An 18,115-nucleotide genomic window follows, 5' to 3' on the forward strand; every position below is an offset into this window, starting at 1 on the left:
GCCCAGACCAAGCATTGTGCTCGCTTAACCCGAGGGTCGAGGATCTGTGAGACGGATGTGGCAACGAGGTGATGCAAATCAAGAGTGACATGCGTAACCATCACCAGTCATATCAAGAGTGAAAGAGAAGAAATGGCTCCGGCTTTAAAAGATCAGAAAACATGCCTCTCCAAGCTCGAACGCACATCTACGTTACACTGTACAACGTAACACCACCAAGCAGAGAAAAAGATCAGCCACAGTGAGTCCACCGCCAACATACTGTGCAATACAGGCGTCCCCAATAACATAAAGTGAAATCCTCACTCTCAGGACTAGTGTGCCTTCATTTGTTTGGTTATCTATTCTATCTGTTTATTCATCCACTGCTTCCACACAGTAACTTGTGCCTGATTTTAAACCAAAACTTACTATTCAAGTTCCCTGGAGGTCCCACAGTTGACAGATTTCAGCTGAAACGAGGAAAAGGAGCGATACAACCGGAACAGGACAGACAATACACTCACTAGGTTGTTTGTCTCGGTATCTGACAATGTGCACAGGACATCTTTAATGCACTCAACATGCTGCCTCATATCTCAGTTTATCCCTGTCCCTGTCTGCCAGCGTGAACAGCTCCATGTGTTTTTATTTCCACCCACCTACTCCTCTCTTGTTCTCAGCGGGTAGCATGTATCTAAAAAAAGATTTTTTTTTTTTAAAAAGTCAGATTTCTAGAAACTTTAGTTGGAAATCCTCCGAGGCTTTGCAGGAGGTGGGGAATAAACTCCTGAAAGCTGCCATGTCAGATTGTTCAGTGTTAAAACAGTACCCTCTACCTCCTACTGCTGCAGCAGCAAGGACAACATTAGCTTGGGGAAAACACACATTTGCATAATCATGCAAACATACCAAGATACATGGAAGAGTATGAGTTGGAGGAAGGTCAAGTGTCTGTGAATAACAACTTTATCGGTGTTACTTATGATTTATCTCCTGTTTTTACTGAACTAAATTCAGTCTCAGTGCACATATGAGCAACAACACACATCAGTCTGCTTTGGATGAGTGCAATACACGAGAATAGAACTTGTTCGACTGTATACATTTAGTGTGTCTTTACACTGTACCTGTGCCCATTCATTTGTCTGAGGATCATAAGATTCCACAGTATTGAGATACACCTGCCCGTCATATCCGCCCACAGCATAGAGACAGTCGCCAAGGAGACAAACACCAACAGCGTCTCTGCTGATGCTCATCGGGGCCACAGCTGTCCACACATCTGTCTGAGGGTCATACCTGCACACATGCAGTATTAACACGAGTTTACACAACTCAATAAGGGATTAGGTTAAATATACAACAAAACGTCTCTTGTTTAGACTATCTGTGAAGCTCAACACCGAGGGAACAGTCTTAGAGCAGTATTAAAAGATGTAAAAAAGAAATGGAAAAAGAAAATCAATAAAAATGACAGTTTATACTATCAACAGGATTTTTGTGCATTAGATCTCTGTCAGAACTTGTCAGAACGTCATCACTTAACAACCTGTACAGCCAGTTTGTCTTCTTTTGTTGTTGAACATACTATACACAATGCTGCATTCAATTTGCTTCAATGGTGCTGATAAGTATTTCTTTTTTAAATTGTTGGACAGAACCAGGTTGGTGAGTTCCCCAGTAGTCCTCACACATAATTCTCGGGAAGAAACTGAAGGAAACTGAATTTATAACTTTAAAATTTCTGTTTGTAGAATTTGAGAATTTGTGATGGAACGCTAATTCCATCATAAATGGAACAATAAGTGTAACTATTGATACAAGAAAGACAAGAAAAATTAATTAATCAAATGCATGGGGGAAGGAAAAAGAAAATCAACCATTACACCTCTAAAAACATTTCGAATGAGATCGTACACAGTAAATTTGTCCTTTCCTCAATTATTTTGTCACATTTCTGTCGTCCAACAAACCACAAAACAAAAAGAAAAACAACACACAAAAACGCCGTCTGACCTTTCCACGCAGTCACTTAATCGAGACGCCAGGGATGAAGCTGGAGCGTCGTGACCTCCGATGGCGTATAGGAAGCCATGCCACGTGGCCACTCCGACACCCCCACGTCTTTTCGCCATAGGAGCGCAGCTGCTCCACCTGGAAATGGAAATCTCAATCATCAGGGAAAAAAAACAAGCTGCCTGATCAAAGTGCCTTAATGTGCCTTAGGAAACCTTAAAGAAGGTACTTTATAAACAGAAGGTGTTTGGTTATGTCCTGAGAGAATTAATAGTCTCTTTTTATCTGTGGATAAATAACCTCATAAGAAGAGGGGTCTGCTACTGCAGACAGGAAATAAAGCAGGAGAAGGCAATTAATTCTTGTGAAGTGAAGCCCACAGTGTCTGACCTGTTTGTGTGGGGGTCGAAACACTCCACTGATCGCAGGCAGGATGAGCCGTCGCGGCCTCCGACAGCATACAACCTGCAGAAGACAGAGGACGGTGTTAATCCTTCTAGACATGCACACACAATATACTCAATATTTTCTTTTTCAACTTTCTGTGTGTGTGTGTGTGTGAGAGAGAGTGTGTGTGTTGTCCAGGCTTATGGGGGCAAAATAAGTTGAGCAAATCACTTAACTCACACTCTTGGGACATCACAACCCTAAGCACTCACTCAGCGTGTATCTGCGTGTATCTTTGTGCGCGAGTACACTCATCCGCGGATGTGAGGCTGAGATGTTGAAGGAGGAAGTGCAAAAAGACCAGTCAAGCAAGTAATGAGCTCCATCAGGCAAAAGAGCCTGGAGAATATACAACATATACATGCCACACTAATACGCACAAACACACACACTCTACTTCTGCTGGGTATGGTAAGCACAAAGCTGTGTCTCAGTATTAATTAGCATCTGTAGAGCCTTTCACTGTAGCAGCTCTCTGAGGCACTGAAAAATGAAAACAACAGAAGCTATTAGAATCAAAATGGTGAGCTGTCTTATTATAGTGCAAGCGAGGAGCTGCAGTCCTGAACTTATTCAGTCCTGCAGTTTAAATATGTGTGCGCGTGTGTGTGTATACATCACAGTGAATATTGTCAACTTTCTCAGTATTGTGGGACATGAGCGTATCTGTCGGGGAAGAGTGATTCTGTAGAGCAGTCTCTGTAACTCTGACAACTTACACTTGCAAACAGGCATAGAGAGTGAAGCTTTGGGTCAAATCTGTCCAAACCACAAGCAATGGATATTCTTTAATAACAGGTCAGTGCAAGAGTGACATATGGGGTGCTGCAGTATTCAGACAACGCAGATCATGATGATTAGCCAGTCTCTGAAGGTAAGAAAAGAAGTTAGCCGTTTTAAGTTTGCTAGAATCCTTTCTGCGATGGCACATCTAAACTCTGAGAGAAACAGACGCATTTAATTTCAAAGAAGCTCTTCTTGGGTTTTCCCTGTCCATAGAGCATTATCCAAAAGGACTGTGGCTCATCTCAGAAAGGTTCCGCAAGCTTTAGTCTTTTCTTGTTTGAGCTTTACTGTCATTAGTGGTGTCATTCTTGGTTTAATGAACAGCATCTGAAGCCACCACTCCAGATTGTTTCATGTTTGCCAGAAGCTCTCCGCAAGTCAAAATAAGTTTATTTTCTTAATACATTTTGCACCAACGTTGACAGTTCTATCTAACTGTCTTAGTGTCACATGCTGGAGGTGTCCCCCTCACAGTTTAATGACTAAAACTCATTGATAACACAACAACCTAACCAAACATACGTTTAATCTCTTTAATAATTAGTTTGTAAATATTTTCATTACTTAATAATTCTTCTGTTATTTATGTTACAGATATTACTTTTTTAGAATTTGTGTTAATAAATGTTGAATTAAACACTTAAAGAATGATGAAACAAGGCTCTGATTTCATTATATCAAATCTACTTTCATCAAGTTAGATTTAAATCAGTCAAATGACTTGATAATTCATCATTTCAGCTTTCATTTGCCCTGTTACCTTTTTTAACTAACATGCATATTCATCACCTCCATTTTTAATCACTAAGCAATTTTTCTTTGCTTCCACCCCTTACAGAAACAATCAGCTCCTTTTTATGATCTGAAACACTAGTTGACTGATTAATTCAGGTTATGCGAACACTGAGCCCTGTGATAGACAGGTGATCCATCCAGGGTGTACCCTGCCTTTTGCCCAATGGCAGCTTGGATAGGCTCCAGCACCCCCTGGGATAGAGGCCTGTCTATCGTTGTGTTACAGCAAACTTTCCTCTTAATTAGTTTGAGAACTAAGGGAACCTAGGTTGGAGCTTTGTGAGAAGAATCATTGTCCACTCTTGCTGAATATAAGATTTCAGCTGCTCAACAGTCTGTGGTTACTGCTGACCGATTCCCCTCTTCACGATGCACTATACAATATTAATAGAAGACGGATCTGGACAACAGGGCAGGTCAAGAACACACACCGAATATCTATGAGGCAATGCTGTATTAGGCTATGCAGAACAAGGTCTGGCATTGTCCCAAAAAGTGTTTCTGCAAATTTCAATATGTATCTCTGCATCAATGGTAGCTGCAGACATATACAAGTCATCCATTGCATGGACACTGATCCATCTCCAAAGCATCACAAGCTTTCTTATCTTTGGCAAGTCGGAGCCAGACGTCCGTTTTTCTTTGACTCAACTCACCACAAAACATATGTCTACCTGACACAAGTTCATGCTCAGGGAACTCTGCAGGCTTTCTGCACGGACATGACATATGGCTTCATCTTTGTGCAATACCGTTTCCAGTTACACATCTGAATGAATTAGTGGACTGGTTTAAGTAGTAAATGGATTTCCAAAGTAGGTCTGAGCCCATGTGGCTTCAGTGATCATGGTAGCACGACAGTATTCCTATTTAACTAATTAATGATTCTGTGATAGAGTTTTCCTAGGTTGTCCAAACCTCCCTGAGACCTGACGTGGTCGTAGTTAGTGGTTAGTCGGTTGCAGTTAGTGTAATTCATGGCACCGAATGATGGGCTATGGCTCATCTCTGCTTGGAAAGACGAAGCCTTTGATGGATTAATACCCAATCCTGACACCCTTGCAGTCAAAATGGCAGAAGCTTCCAGAATGGTGTTACTGGCATATTCAATGAAATTTTCTGTTTCTGTTTTTTGTGTCCGTTAAATAAAAGTTCAAACAAATGAAGAAATTACAGATCTAACTTTTGTGTATTTTATGTTTTTCCGAATACTGAAGCTTACTTGCCACCCAGCAAAAAAGCAAAACGTAAATTAAATGTCAGGTTCACTTACTTGCCATTGAGAACAGCTACTCCCACTGTGCTTCTGGGTGTAGCCATGCTCGCAACAAAGCTCCACTGGCGAGCCTGGGGGTCCCACCTTGAAGACATGGAGAACAGAGGTTTACATCACTACATCCTTCAGAAGCAACGTCTCTTTAAGAAACAGTGACCTTTTTACCAGAACCACCCTCAACCAGATAAACAGTCTCTATGAATTATTCTGGTGTGGAGAAACAGATGTAACAAATACCTCATGGTCAAAAGAAAGCACAACTGTCTGCAGGCAAAAGAACCACCCAGGGTAAATATATGTTTTTTGTAGTTTAGGGGAAATTGCACATTAAAGAGAGGAAATAACAGAATCAAACAATAGAAAGTATCGTCGCACCTTTCCACGGTACTGAGGTAGCTCCAACCATCATGTCCTCCCACTGCGTACATGGGTCCCTCTAAGACAGCCACACCTGCAACGATGACCATGTGTGCATCATCAAATCAAGGCCTCTCTCCAAAACAACTACCTTGGACGAGCTCTTGAAACTACACATCTTTAGATCGAGGGCTGTGCGTTCATATTGTTTGTGTGCAACCAAATCCAGGGCATGAGGCATGCAGAGGGAGCAGCATGCAGACACTTTTCACACTGTGGGGATTTATCTGCCACAGCACCTGTGCTGCCAGATGTGCATCTGACTCCCTATCTCCTCTCACACACTTGCACACATTTAGAAACTTGTAGAAGCAGCACATCATGAAATTTTTGTCATAGTAACAGGACGCTTGTGCGGTGAGCGGGGAGACGGGTTCAGTCTATCTGTTTCTGTGCTGCGACACTGAATTGCTTACAAAATGCTGCAGAGGTGCGGCTCTGTGGCGGACTTCTGAGAAACCTTTTTAAGCGGTGGTAAATTAAAAAAAAAAAAAAAATCTTATATGACAAAACACCCAATATTCAAGAAACAAATGTATAGCCTGTTAAAAATAGGCACTTAGTTGCAAGACTACCAGGGCAGAACCCTTTTCAGATTGTACTGTTTTCTATAAGAAACAGGCGCTCACCTAAGCCGTGCCTGTGTGTAGACATGGGAGGCATGACGCTCCAGGTTTTACTGTGAGGATTGTAACACTCCACAGTGTTCAGGGTCTTGAGTCCATCTCTGCCTCCGACCACATAAAGACGACTGTCAAGAACAGCTACACCGAACTGTAGTCTCCGTCCACTCATGGTGGCGACCTGCCTCCATGTGTCCCGACGCAGACAGTACTGCTCAATACTTGTGGCGCCTAAAAAAAAAAAAAGAGAAAAGTATGACAGACAACTTATGGATTGAAATGAAGCGGTCTTATCATCGGCATCGACTTTAAACACGCCACTGATAACACCTTGTTTCTTTCATTGTTTGAGCATCTGATGAGTAACAGCAATGTTCCCATTATAATACTCTCTATATAGACATACAGTATTTCCTCATATTTTGCTTCCAAGCACCCAGATTTTCTTGAAATATTTTAAATTGGTCTTGAGCAGTTGTTCTCAAAGGCTTTTGAAAGTCTTTTAAAGTTTTTCTTTGGACATTGGCTTTCATTTCTCCAATTTTCAGTCCAGTCATTGTAACTGTCCATTTTCAGAGGAATATGATTTTTTTTTCTTTTCAGTTTATTTGTTTGTTAAGCCACTTAACATCGACACGTGAATCATCCAAATATCTAAAAAAAGACACATAACTCAAAGGATGAACCAGTATTGTGTTTATTCGTAATAGGCAACTTGACAAAGTACCAATTTAAAATTCTATTTTTCGGCACTTTGTAACTAGAGGCCTTATCACAAAGACACATCCTGTGTTTCCATTTCTTTAAGTGCATCTACAAATAATGACACATCAAAGAAAGATGTGAGACATGACCCAAGACATGCTTCTGGACCTTGAGTTGATCCATGTAGAAATCATCAGAAATGGTTTCCATGGTGGCTGTTAAGATGCCATACAAACAAAAGGCAGCCAACATCCAAAGAAGAGCTTTGGGATGTCCTTCAAGAAGCCTAGAGAACTATTCCTGAAGACTACTTAAAGAAATGACAAGAGAGCTTGTCTGAGAGGGTTCAGGCTGTGTTGTTCAATCTAATTAGAATTGTACAACGTCTGTTTTTGCCTTATGTACTGTATTTTCATTTATATTCACATACGTTTCAATACATGTCTGCACTTATTTCCCATTTTACTGGTAATATATAAATAAATGAAAGGTGGCTTAAGACTACTGCACAGTACTGTCTATTTGTCAGTAATAATGTGGTGCTGAGTCAGCTGTAGATTTTTTTTCCTATCCATGAGATGAATATTATAGTCAGATTTAGAGTTTTACAGATTTGGTAATTCAGTCTTCTGCACCACACTCTGGAGGCCATAATTTTGTGCACAGTTTAATTTCATAATGAAAAATAATCTCAACAATGTGTGTGTGTGTGTGTGGGAGTGAGGCTCTACCTTTGGAGGCGTCCATACCCCCTACAGCAAACATGGCCCCTACGGTGGCCTTGCGAGGTCGTGTGCGGGGACTCTGAAGCATGGGTCGGAGCTGGGGCAAAAGATGATACTTCATTCCTTCCATGAGGAGTCTCTGACACTCCACACTGTCACGGAGGAGGGAGTTGGACTCCAGGTCTGCCAAAAACTAGAACACATCAACGCACAGGATCAGGTGACAGTTACTGGTGAAACATATGCTGGGTAAATGCGTGTACCGCCCCAAGATGGGTCTACACCTGTGTCGGTTACCATGTTATCACTGATTGAGGAGGTTTGAGAGTCTAAATAAGGCAGCTTTCTTATCGATTGTGAGATTAGATCAGACCAATCTGTCTCTCTCCCACACACACACACTCACACAAGTACACACTTATCATCTGACACACTAGAGCACTAATCTATCCTCAACATCTCATCAGCTCTGCAGTCAATACCCTCTAACCTCATCACACACATATATACAAAGTCATACAAGCACATACACACAAGCAGCCAGGGGCTGCAGAATGAATCCTTCAATCTGCCAGGCTCTTCCTTAGATTACAGTCAGAGGAAACAGCATCCTGCATGTGAGAGGCAGGTTTTGGGAGGATATTTTTCCCTGCAGACAAGAATTACAAGATTTACATTTAAATCCGGGTGTGACTGCGTGTCTTCATGTATGCGTGTGCTAATAGATAACAGACAGTGAGGGTTTCCTGGAATTGTAAGTAAATTTGACATCTTTCACTCTTGTGTGTGCTCTTTAGAGACTCGAGCCAAGTTGAGAGATGGCTATGATGAGGATAGAAATATAATTACATCTTCTACCCTCTCGTTTTCCTACGTGCTCTCCGTCATCATGCCCCCCCCCCCCTCACACACACACAGACACACAAGAAAAGATTTGGTCACTGAATCTGCAATCAAATTTCACAGCCAGACTCAGAGAGCGTAAAACAAGCATGGTAAATGGATAAGCAGCTTACAAGTCAGGGTCAAACCATACTTCTGCGTACAGTTAAAGGGACAAATAACAGCGAGGCCTTTCTGCTCATTCATTTGTGTGTGCCAAAGAAGGACAGATATAGAAAAACATATTTGTCCCTCTCTGTGGTAAATTGTCCATCATGCTGTGCAGGACTGAATGTGGAGGACGAGATAAGACCGAGTCCCACAGGCATCCCACCTTCCCCTCCCCGTCCTCTCTTTACCTCACAGTGTGCAGAGGAAAAGTTGTGTTATCCTCTGTCTCAGCTCACACTTGGAAAAGACAGGATGGGCGCCAACCACTTATAACCCATTCACACTCTGATACACAGGGAAGCACACATCTCCCAGCTATGTTTGTTTTTCATGCTTCAGATCCTTCTCATTTTTCTTCTCTCCACAAAACCCGGTCAGCACACTCAACCTGAAACATCAAATTAATTGATTTAAGCAGCAAAGCAACAGAAGAGTGATGTGCAAACATTTTCTCTTCAGCACAGTCAATTAAAGTAATCAGGGATTCAGTGTGGGTCTGTCAGTCAGGCTTTTTATTTTCTAGGAAGCTAACATGCTAAACTAAAGCTGGGTCAGCCAGCTGTATGAATATTATGAACACTTAGGATAAACAGACACGCATTCGCATATTAGCGTTGTCATTGTAAGCCTGTTAGCAAGCACCTGGCCTTTGGACAGCTTTCTAGCATGGCTGCAGACATGATCAACAGATTAATAAATGATCATTATTGATGAAGGTACTCGCACACACTTCCGCTGCTAAGCTTCTTCCATCAGATTTGCTTGTAAGATATCAGGTCCTCTCCACTCAAAACTTTCCTGTCAGCATTTTATTATTGATAATCCAACAGTGACGCATATGTCAGGCCATGACTAAAGAACGGTACAGAGGTACAAACTTAAGCTCAAACGTTTGGTCCAAGGACATGAGCACAATTAACTGACTGAAAATATGTGCACTGCTTTCGCCTTAAATAAATTCCTCTCTCTGTAACACGCAAACTGTCGTATACGGCTTAGTGCGCCATACCAGAGCAAAGGTGCTCCTCTAAGAAGATAAGATCAAGTGTGTGTGTGTCTGCATTTATGTTATAGTAATGAGGAGCCGGCATTAAGGGTATTTATCTGATGAAGTGACACTCTTTTGATGAGCAATCACATTGTAGCCTCAATAGAAAGCTGAGTAATTGGTTGAAGAGTATTGATCAGTCGACAGTGTAACGTTTATATGTCACTTTATTGGCTTTCCACAGCTCATGAGGTTGCTGAATGTTGATTCATCTATCAGTTTAACTTGGTGGTGATGGCGGGGGGAAGGGCCTTAACACATGATGCAGTGAGTCAGGGTAGAGTCAGCTCTAAGCTGTGTGCCTCTGGCTTTCAGCCCCTCTGCTCCCATCAATCTTCAACCCCGAATACATGTTGCTGCTACTCGTGATTTTAGCTGACCGGGGCAAAGTCATCTATCTAAGGCGTTTGTGAACACCATACTTCACAAGTGAAGAAGGAGATGTGTAGATGCCGGCAGAAATGATGGAAAATGATGGCAGGCACACAAGGGAAGCTTTTTCTTTGCGAAGATTAGGAGAAAAAATTACTCCATGGCAGTTAAAAGAGATGTCAGAATCAATTAATTTCTAAATTAATTGTGTGTTTAAAAGTGTGTGAAGCCAAAGCCTTAGGCACTGAGTGAGGTTCTGCCAAATATATGAACTTCTTAGCATCAGTCACTGCTGCATAAGTTAGGCAGACCAGAGAGACACACTCTCAGCACTAAACAAATCCCCACACATTTAACAGAGTAATGGTCGTGATATATGGTAAACATAACGGTAATAGTCCCTCTAATTGCCTGAGGAGGTAGAAAAGCTGATTAAACGATAGAAAGGCCAGTTACAACCAGGAGGGGATGAAGAGAAAGCATGAGAGAAAACTGGCCATGGAAAACAACACCTGCAGGTCAGGAGGACGTCTGATGACTGCTGTGAAGAGTTATGAGAACATCAGCAACTTTGGCAGCTTTTGCAAAAACTCCCCCAACGTGTATGTGGTTCTAGCTTTGAAATACACTGATACAGAGCACTACACAGAGAGGGAAATGATCCACAACATGGATACAACATTAACTAACAGGGTGAAAACAAAACCAACTATGTTGTTGCAGCTGTTAAATATCCTTCAGAGTTATCCACTACTTTGCCATTAGCAGAAATGCTAATAATAAGAGGATCCTGTATCAACCATCACAGCAATAGGCCACATTAATACAAAATGTGTTGCACACTGTTATCAGGTTTGCAAGTGGAGTGAGGAGTTGACGTTGAGGCCCTGCTCAGACCTGGTATCAATGTGTCCTGGGTGATCCGATCGAACGTGGACAGCTCTAAGAACATCCACATCTCACACCTGGCATTGAAATGCTTCCCCACATGCGTCTCGAGTCACCAATTGTGATCAGATCTCAGTAAATAAAAAAGTAGCCAACATCACACAGGAAGCTATCTGCTGAGCAGCAATCAGCAGGTCTACTGATGTTCCTGTAAAGTCCAGTGACCTGACATGGATCATTTAGACAGTCAGATGTTTCTGATTCACCAGTTACATTAGTTAGTTGAAGGGTAAGAGAGGTGTAACTCATTGAGGTAAAAAAAACTCTCTAAATCAGTGGCAATTGTCTGGTGTCCACTGAGATTTATTTTCAGTATTCACAATTCACCAGTAGTTCTTGTCTTGCCCCAAATATACAAAAAAAAAAGCCCTGACACATTTGCTGTTGAACCCAGAGGCAAAGTCATCCGACAATGGCTTGACTTACATAGAACTGATTTGAATGAGTTTGATAGTGAGATATTTAGATTTGAAATGTGATAATAAAACACACCCATGCTTTTGGATAAGTATATGATAAAAACGTGCTAAAGGGGGCACTAACATGTCCATCTTTAGAGGAAAGAACTAGTGCATGTCTAACTGTTAAATCTTCTTACACAACTGTATGTGAGCATGCATTATTTACAGCCCTCACCTGTGGCTGCAGCAGTGGCAGTCTGATCAGAGAAAGCAGCAAAGGTAGGAGGCGTTGCCGAGTGGGCGCATCGTGACCGATCCAGGTTAGCAAAGAGGTGACAACAGTTTCCTCATCGGGAACATTGATGTCATCAGATGTTAGAAGCCTTTCCATCTCCTCCACTGGGAGTAAAAGAAACTCCTGGCCTCCAACCACCTCCAGAAAGTGTTCCTGGAGGATAAAGAGGGGTTAGGGTAAAACTGAGTGATGAAAAGGCTCAGAAGACTAGCATAGAAAAGATTAGATGGGAGGCATGATGTGTTACAATTACTAATTTCATAATTATTTTAGAAATGAATAAATCAATCTTGTTTAAACTTGTTTTTTTCTCTATCTATTAAGGTTGAGGAAAGTATTTTCTTTGGGAAAACAGACAACATGTAAATGTACCCTGCTTCTCACATGAACAACAAAAATAGTGCAAGTGTTGAGAAAATGCCCCCGCAAACAAGGCCAGTGCTCTGCTTTGAAAATGATCCCAATCCGCACCCAAAATTTAATGAGTTCTTCCTTTGTCCCAAGGCTCCGCTTAAGTCTCAAGAAATTTGGGTCAATAGTTTTTTGCATAATCTCATTAAGAAACAGAAACAGACAAACATGCCTCCAATTCGTCTTGGTTGGGTTAAAAACAGTAGCTATATTTACACACACGGGCAAATATTACTTCAGTCTGACGATTCAGAGTTACATGTTAGCATGGATACTATACAAAGAGTTCTGAAAAGCTGCATGTAGCATACAGTCAGACTTCTTCTCACTGAATTTACTGTTCAGGAATGGAGCACTGTGAAAATATTTGGTCTAGATCTTTCAACAATCTGTAATTCTTCCGCTCCAACAAGTGTCCATCACATCCTAGTTAGGTTTTGCTGCTACCATGATTCTACCACTTGAGTGAATGAGTGAATACAAGGTAATATTTTCTTCCCATCACTTTATGAAGTGATTTAAATCAACCTTCTCAGTGTGACTGAAAATTCATCCTGATTGAGACTCATCAGATCAGTCTGATTTGATTGAGGCGTTGTTTACATTAATCTGATTAAAAATGGTCCGTGTAAACACAGCCATTGTAGACTCTGACTAGACACTTGATTTTTACAAAGGCTGTAATAATTCTGCAAATATGGTGAATGTGCAAGTTAGCTCGACACAGAGACAGTAAGACTCAAATAAAGCCACCTTTGCAACATAATTACCTCAGATTAGACTTTCACAATAATCCACTTAGAGAAAGAGTAACAGAGGAGCATTGCTACTGACAGGCACAAAGTGAAGCTGGGTGCAAATGAGGCGTGTAAAGACAGGGAAGAATGAAAAAAAAAAAAGAAGAAGAAAAAAATCATCAAGATGATGAAAGAGCTTTTTCACTGTCACCATAGCAACTCTGTGCTGAAAAACATTTACTGTGGCAGTAATGGTGTGTGGCGTGCTGCGAATGAGAAGCCAATTTGTTACCAAGGAAAACTCTTCATAACTACCTGAACAACTCATGCAGTCTGCCCAAATGCACATTGTTATCTAGATTATCTAGATTTTCCAAGCAAATGATTCATTAATTTGGACGTATACAGACCATTTGAACAGGCTCTGTACCCACCATGGTGTAGGCGTTGGCAGCCCTCTGCAGGTCGTGGCAGCCCTGAGCATCAGCGTAGGAACGAATGCCGAGACAGTTAGATGGGTGGAGCTGCTTCATGAGGAAGGAACAGCAGGCTTGAACCACCGACGACAACTGCAGCAAGCAGGAGGCTGACAACAGAGACTCGATGGTGTCCTCCTTTAATTCAAGACGGCCTGGACGACACGAGGTGGAGAGTAAAGGAAGAAGAACAGTTCTAATATTTCTGATGAGAACATTACTTATATAAACACAGCTGAAGTGGTTTTGTGTAGTCGTTACCAGTGGGTCTATCGTGACCTTCCCAAAAAGATTCCTGCTTAATGTTTTTTTTTTTTCAACACTTTTATATCTGAAATGTCTATGTCCTTAAGAAAACCCCATTCTGTATTTTGTCTGTAGTCTACTTTCTTTAGACATCTTGTTTTATCTCAGCACATGTCTGTAGGTAATCAAACACGTCGTTCCACAGAGGCTACACTGATAAGGCTGCCCATACTCTTAATTCGTCAACATTTTCTTTAACAATCCACTGGAATCTTTGGATAACTCAAATATTTGACCCGACTGATCATGGTTACTTAATCTATCACTAGTTTAAACCATAATCTCACTCCCAGTATATAAATGTGCACGGACATTTACTGTTTTCATAATGGAACCAAGACCATTTTCTGCTGACTTATGAACAATTACAACTCATCTCGTGAAAACGGCAACACTGTGTGTGCTTCTCATTTTTCATATCTGCTTTGCGGCATAGCAACAAGCCCATTTGATGTAGAGGTCAAATCTTACAGAAAATAAAATAAATCACAACTAAATCACAATTAGTGCTTCATTCTACCATAAAACAAAGAGAAAGTAATGGATCTGTTTAACAACTAAACAACAAATAAAAGTGTGATGTTCACGCTAGCAAAAGACAGAAATAAAACACTCGCTGCTAATGTTTCTCCGGCAAAGAAAGTAAATGCGTGTGTACCTGTGTATGCATACTGAACTAGACCCCACAAGGCATCGGGGTCTACTCCTTCCATCTTCACCTCATCCTGCTTGGCCTCCCGCACATCACTGGTAAACATGGCAGCGAAGTAGTCTGACACAGAAGAGAGGACCAGCCTGTGAGAGAAGATAGAGTCAGGCATCAGTCTGAGAGGATGGACAGCTGTAATAGAGGAACAGACCCGTCTGACCTTGTTGATTGGATGAGCCTAACCTGAAAGGGAAAACCTGCAGAGCAGGGGGAAAGGACAGCCTGGAGATGATGACACGAGCAGACGAGGCAGAACAGAATCGGCTTGTAAACAGGTCAGCAAAGAGGAGTTATAGAAAAGATAGCAGGATCCTCAAACTAAAAAGCTTGTGGGCTGGTCAAGCAGCCTCTGAAGATCGTATTTCTACCATATCATAAGTTACACATAACAGTTAGTACTGTTTTGTGGCTAAAGAAAGATGATTAATACTGTATTGTGTCTTCTACAAATGGGTGACAAATTCAAGAAAAAAAAAATTCAGCCAGTGAGGAGACCCAGTAGAATACATGTCTGGTTAAGAAAGATGCATATAGGTTTTCAACAGATGTTGTGATAACTAAAAGTAACAGAAAATATGGGTTTTCTGTGGCATTGGAAGAGGACGAGCCTTGTGTGGCAGTACGTACAGCAGTTTAAGTGTAAAAGTCAAGGGAAAACAATCGTCCACAACAGACAGTGAGATGAAACAGAAACCAGTGGAAAAATCATCAAGTGGAAAAAAAGTCAAGTGAAACAGAAAAGTTCAACCTTCGTTAATTCTAAGATTTCAAATATCTAACATATATATATATATATATATATATATATATATGAATATAAAAAACATCTTGGTCTTACCAGGTCTTAAAGTTGGGTAAATAAAACCTAAATGATATTATACAATGTCATTATTTATTTTAAATAAAACAACTAAACTAAACCATGAATAAAGAAAGTGTAAAAATACATTTTCTGATTCAACAGCTTGCAGAACCACCTTTAATAGCATTAACTTAAAGTATCTGTCTTCTATATAATGTTATCAATCTCTCACATCATTGTGGAGGTAATTTACAACGTTGAGCTTTGCTGCATTTGTTTCCTACACAACTCTCTTATGGTCCAACCACAGCATTTCAGTCAGGTCCAGGTTCAGTCAGGTTTTGGACTGGACCACTCCAACACCTTGATTCTTTCTTTGTCAGTCATTCTGTTACTGCTGCATTTGGGATCATTGCATGATCCGATTTCAGTTAAGCTTCGGAAAGATTTGGTATATAGAGGAGTTCATGGTGGATTAAATGGCTTCAAAACAAGCCCAAATCATCACCCAAGTGTTTGTGCTGTGTTTAGGTTTTCACCAAATACAGAGCCGTGCATTATGACCAAACATCCCCACGTTGGTATAGTCTGCCCAAAGGACATTGTTCTAGAAGTCTTGTGGTGCGTTCAAGTTGTGTAATACGTCCTTTGTTCTTGTTCATCTGAGGTTGTTATTTCCTAAATCTAAGCTCTAGTTTACACCAGATGATTTTTCCTGATACATAAAAGCATTTTCTTTTTCTCATGACTGAAGGTTTGGAGTTTAAACTAAGGGCCTCAAACCATCTTATACACTCACAATTTCCACTCGTTCATTCATGAGTCATTAAATATTTGATGTATTTTTTCCTTTTCAGACTCCCATTTTGCAGCACCGTTTGCTCTTTGCTTGGTTGAATCAGATTTAGAATCACTCTAAACCGTTTCGGACTGCGGTGTAATCTTCTTTTGCACCTCAACACTTCATGTAATAAAGTCGTCCGTTTATAAAGAGACGTCATTTGGAGTAAAGTCTTTCCTATTTTGGCAAACAACTGTTTTCTGTCAGATTTCCCCGCTGCCCGTATGCGAGGCCGTTAGAGAACATCATTAAACTGTCATCGTGTCACACACCGCCACGAAAGCCCCGAACCTTTGGGATACAACGCAATTAAATGTTGGCAGTTAGAAAACTGTGACTCCTTGTCATACTCACCAAGTATGACGAGGCTATCCAAGCAAGCCATTAATACGTGTTAGGCACGTGTTTGTTTGGTTATCAGGCGTTTGCCTTTCAGTGAGAGCATCATAAAAGACTGCCTCTTTAAAAAAAACAAAGTCAATGAGTGTGCCTGTTACACGTTTTCAGAAGCTGATTGCTGGTGGGACTTAGGGAACATTGCTGTTTTTTTCCCCACAGAAAAAAACAACCTTGGTTACGCTCTCCTTGAAAGGACGCTGCACCAGTTTCTGCCACAGCCCGCTGCCACAGACTGTGTTAAGTCCGAGGAAATTTTCAAGTTTGCACGTGTCACCCACAACAGGTGAACTTAGGAAGGAGAGACAAAGCCAGAGAGGAAGGCATATACCCTTAATATAAGGTCAATGTAAAATTTACTGCCCGAGGGGTCTGGCAGAGATGTTACGTGGCATAATGGAACACAGAGGAGATGAAGGTGAGAGAGGCATTATCTAAATGTCAATCGTAAGACAGTTAATTAATTCCCTTCTGCAGAAGTCCATTACCGTTTTAAGTCATCATGAAGTTTAACACTCGCATGTCATGGTTAAAACAAACAAAAAAAGAACTGAACTTCGAATAAGTAGTTTTATATCATGTGATATGCAGTATTGTCCATTCCTCCCTCTCAGGACTGTCTCTGTAAGTGAGACAGCTCTACAGCTGAAGGATGCAAAATTCCAGTAAGAAGTTAAGCAGTAAATGAGTTAACACCCATGTTGGTTAACAAAGTAATCTTAGAGGGAAAAACACCAAATATGTCCTTGAGCCAGCTTTTTCAGGATTATGAGCTTTTCCCGTTTATGGCGCTCTTCACTTTATTGATCACACCATTGAGACACCACCTTGGATTCCAGTTCTAATTGAGGAAATAACCTTTGGATTAATTGATAATGAAAATCATCATCACTTGCAGAACTGACTCACGTGATGGGGAATGTTTGCATGTATGAATGGCCTTCTGTGCCTCCAACGTTGCATGTCCTTGTGTGTTTTAGGTGTGTTTAACATGCGTGCGCATGCACAGAGTGTGTTTATCTCACTGAGGGTGACACAGAGACCTTGACAGGTCGCCTGAAGCAAAGCAGAGCCATGTACGTGTGTGTGTGTGTGTGTGTGTGTGTGTGTGTGTGGTCCAGGTGTGTGTGCACTGTGCAGACAGTGTTGTCAAAATACACTATAGTCAGCAGGAAGGTGTACTGCCAGAATGTCAGTCAGGTATCTTATTATGAGTGACACAAGCAATGTGCAGCACCACTTTATTTACACACAAATGTGCTGTGCTGAGGATAGAGGCAGGAGGGTCAGTCAGTGTGTCGCACTGTTACGAGCTGGCAGAGAGAAGACAAAATGCCTGAGAGAGGAGAGCAGGAAACAGACAAGTTAAACTCAGGAAAAGAGGGCAAGAGCAGGGAACTGAACACTGCGCTTGTTTTTTCCACTTACTGTGTTCCTGTAACAAGCAGCACATCCACACTCAAACACAGAAAGGGGAAAAACAACAAGCTAGTCATGAGCGACTTACTTAAATCTTGTGACTTTTCTCGACATGCACTGAAGTATGTA

General features: G+C 41.2%; 1 protein-coding gene across 2 annotated transcripts in view; it reads right to left on the reverse strand.

Moving 5' to 3' along the window:
* The window catches only part of klhl5 (kelch-like family member 5), a 49,750-nt gene that overhangs the window by 3,187 nt on the left and 28,448 nt on the right, over positions 1–18,115 (reverse strand). For both annotated transcript variants that reach the window (XM_072383269.1, XM_072383268.1), the window contains exons 3-12: positions 14,478–14,614; positions 13,472–13,668; positions 11,830–12,042; positions 7,779–7,965; positions 6,349–6,573; positions 5,678–5,753; positions 5,300–5,386; positions 2,389–2,463; positions 1,999–2,136; positions 1,110–1,281 (exon numbers count right to left, since the gene is read on the reverse strand). In XM_072383269.1, coding sequence (XP_072239370.1) covers positions 1,110–1,281; positions 1,999–2,136; positions 2,389–2,463; positions 5,300–5,386; positions 5,678–5,753; positions 6,349–6,573; positions 7,779–7,965; positions 11,830–12,042; positions 13,472–13,668; positions 14,478–14,614 — 1,507 coding nt within the window. The remainder of the gene's footprint in view (positions 1–1,109; positions 1,282–1,998; positions 2,137–2,388; positions 2,464–5,299; positions 5,387–5,677; positions 5,754–6,348; positions 6,574–7,778; positions 7,966–11,829; positions 12,043–13,471; positions 13,669–14,477; positions 14,615–18,115) is intronic.

This window comes from Leuresthes tenuis, unplaced genomic scaffold, assembly GCF_036924035.1.
Source record: "Leuresthes tenuis unplaced genomic scaffold, fLeuTen1.0.hap1 SCAF_4, whole genome shotgun sequence".
Classification (NCBI taxonomy): domain Eukaryota; kingdom Metazoa; phylum Chordata; class Actinopteri; order Atheriniformes; family Atherinopsidae; genus Leuresthes; species Leuresthes tenuis.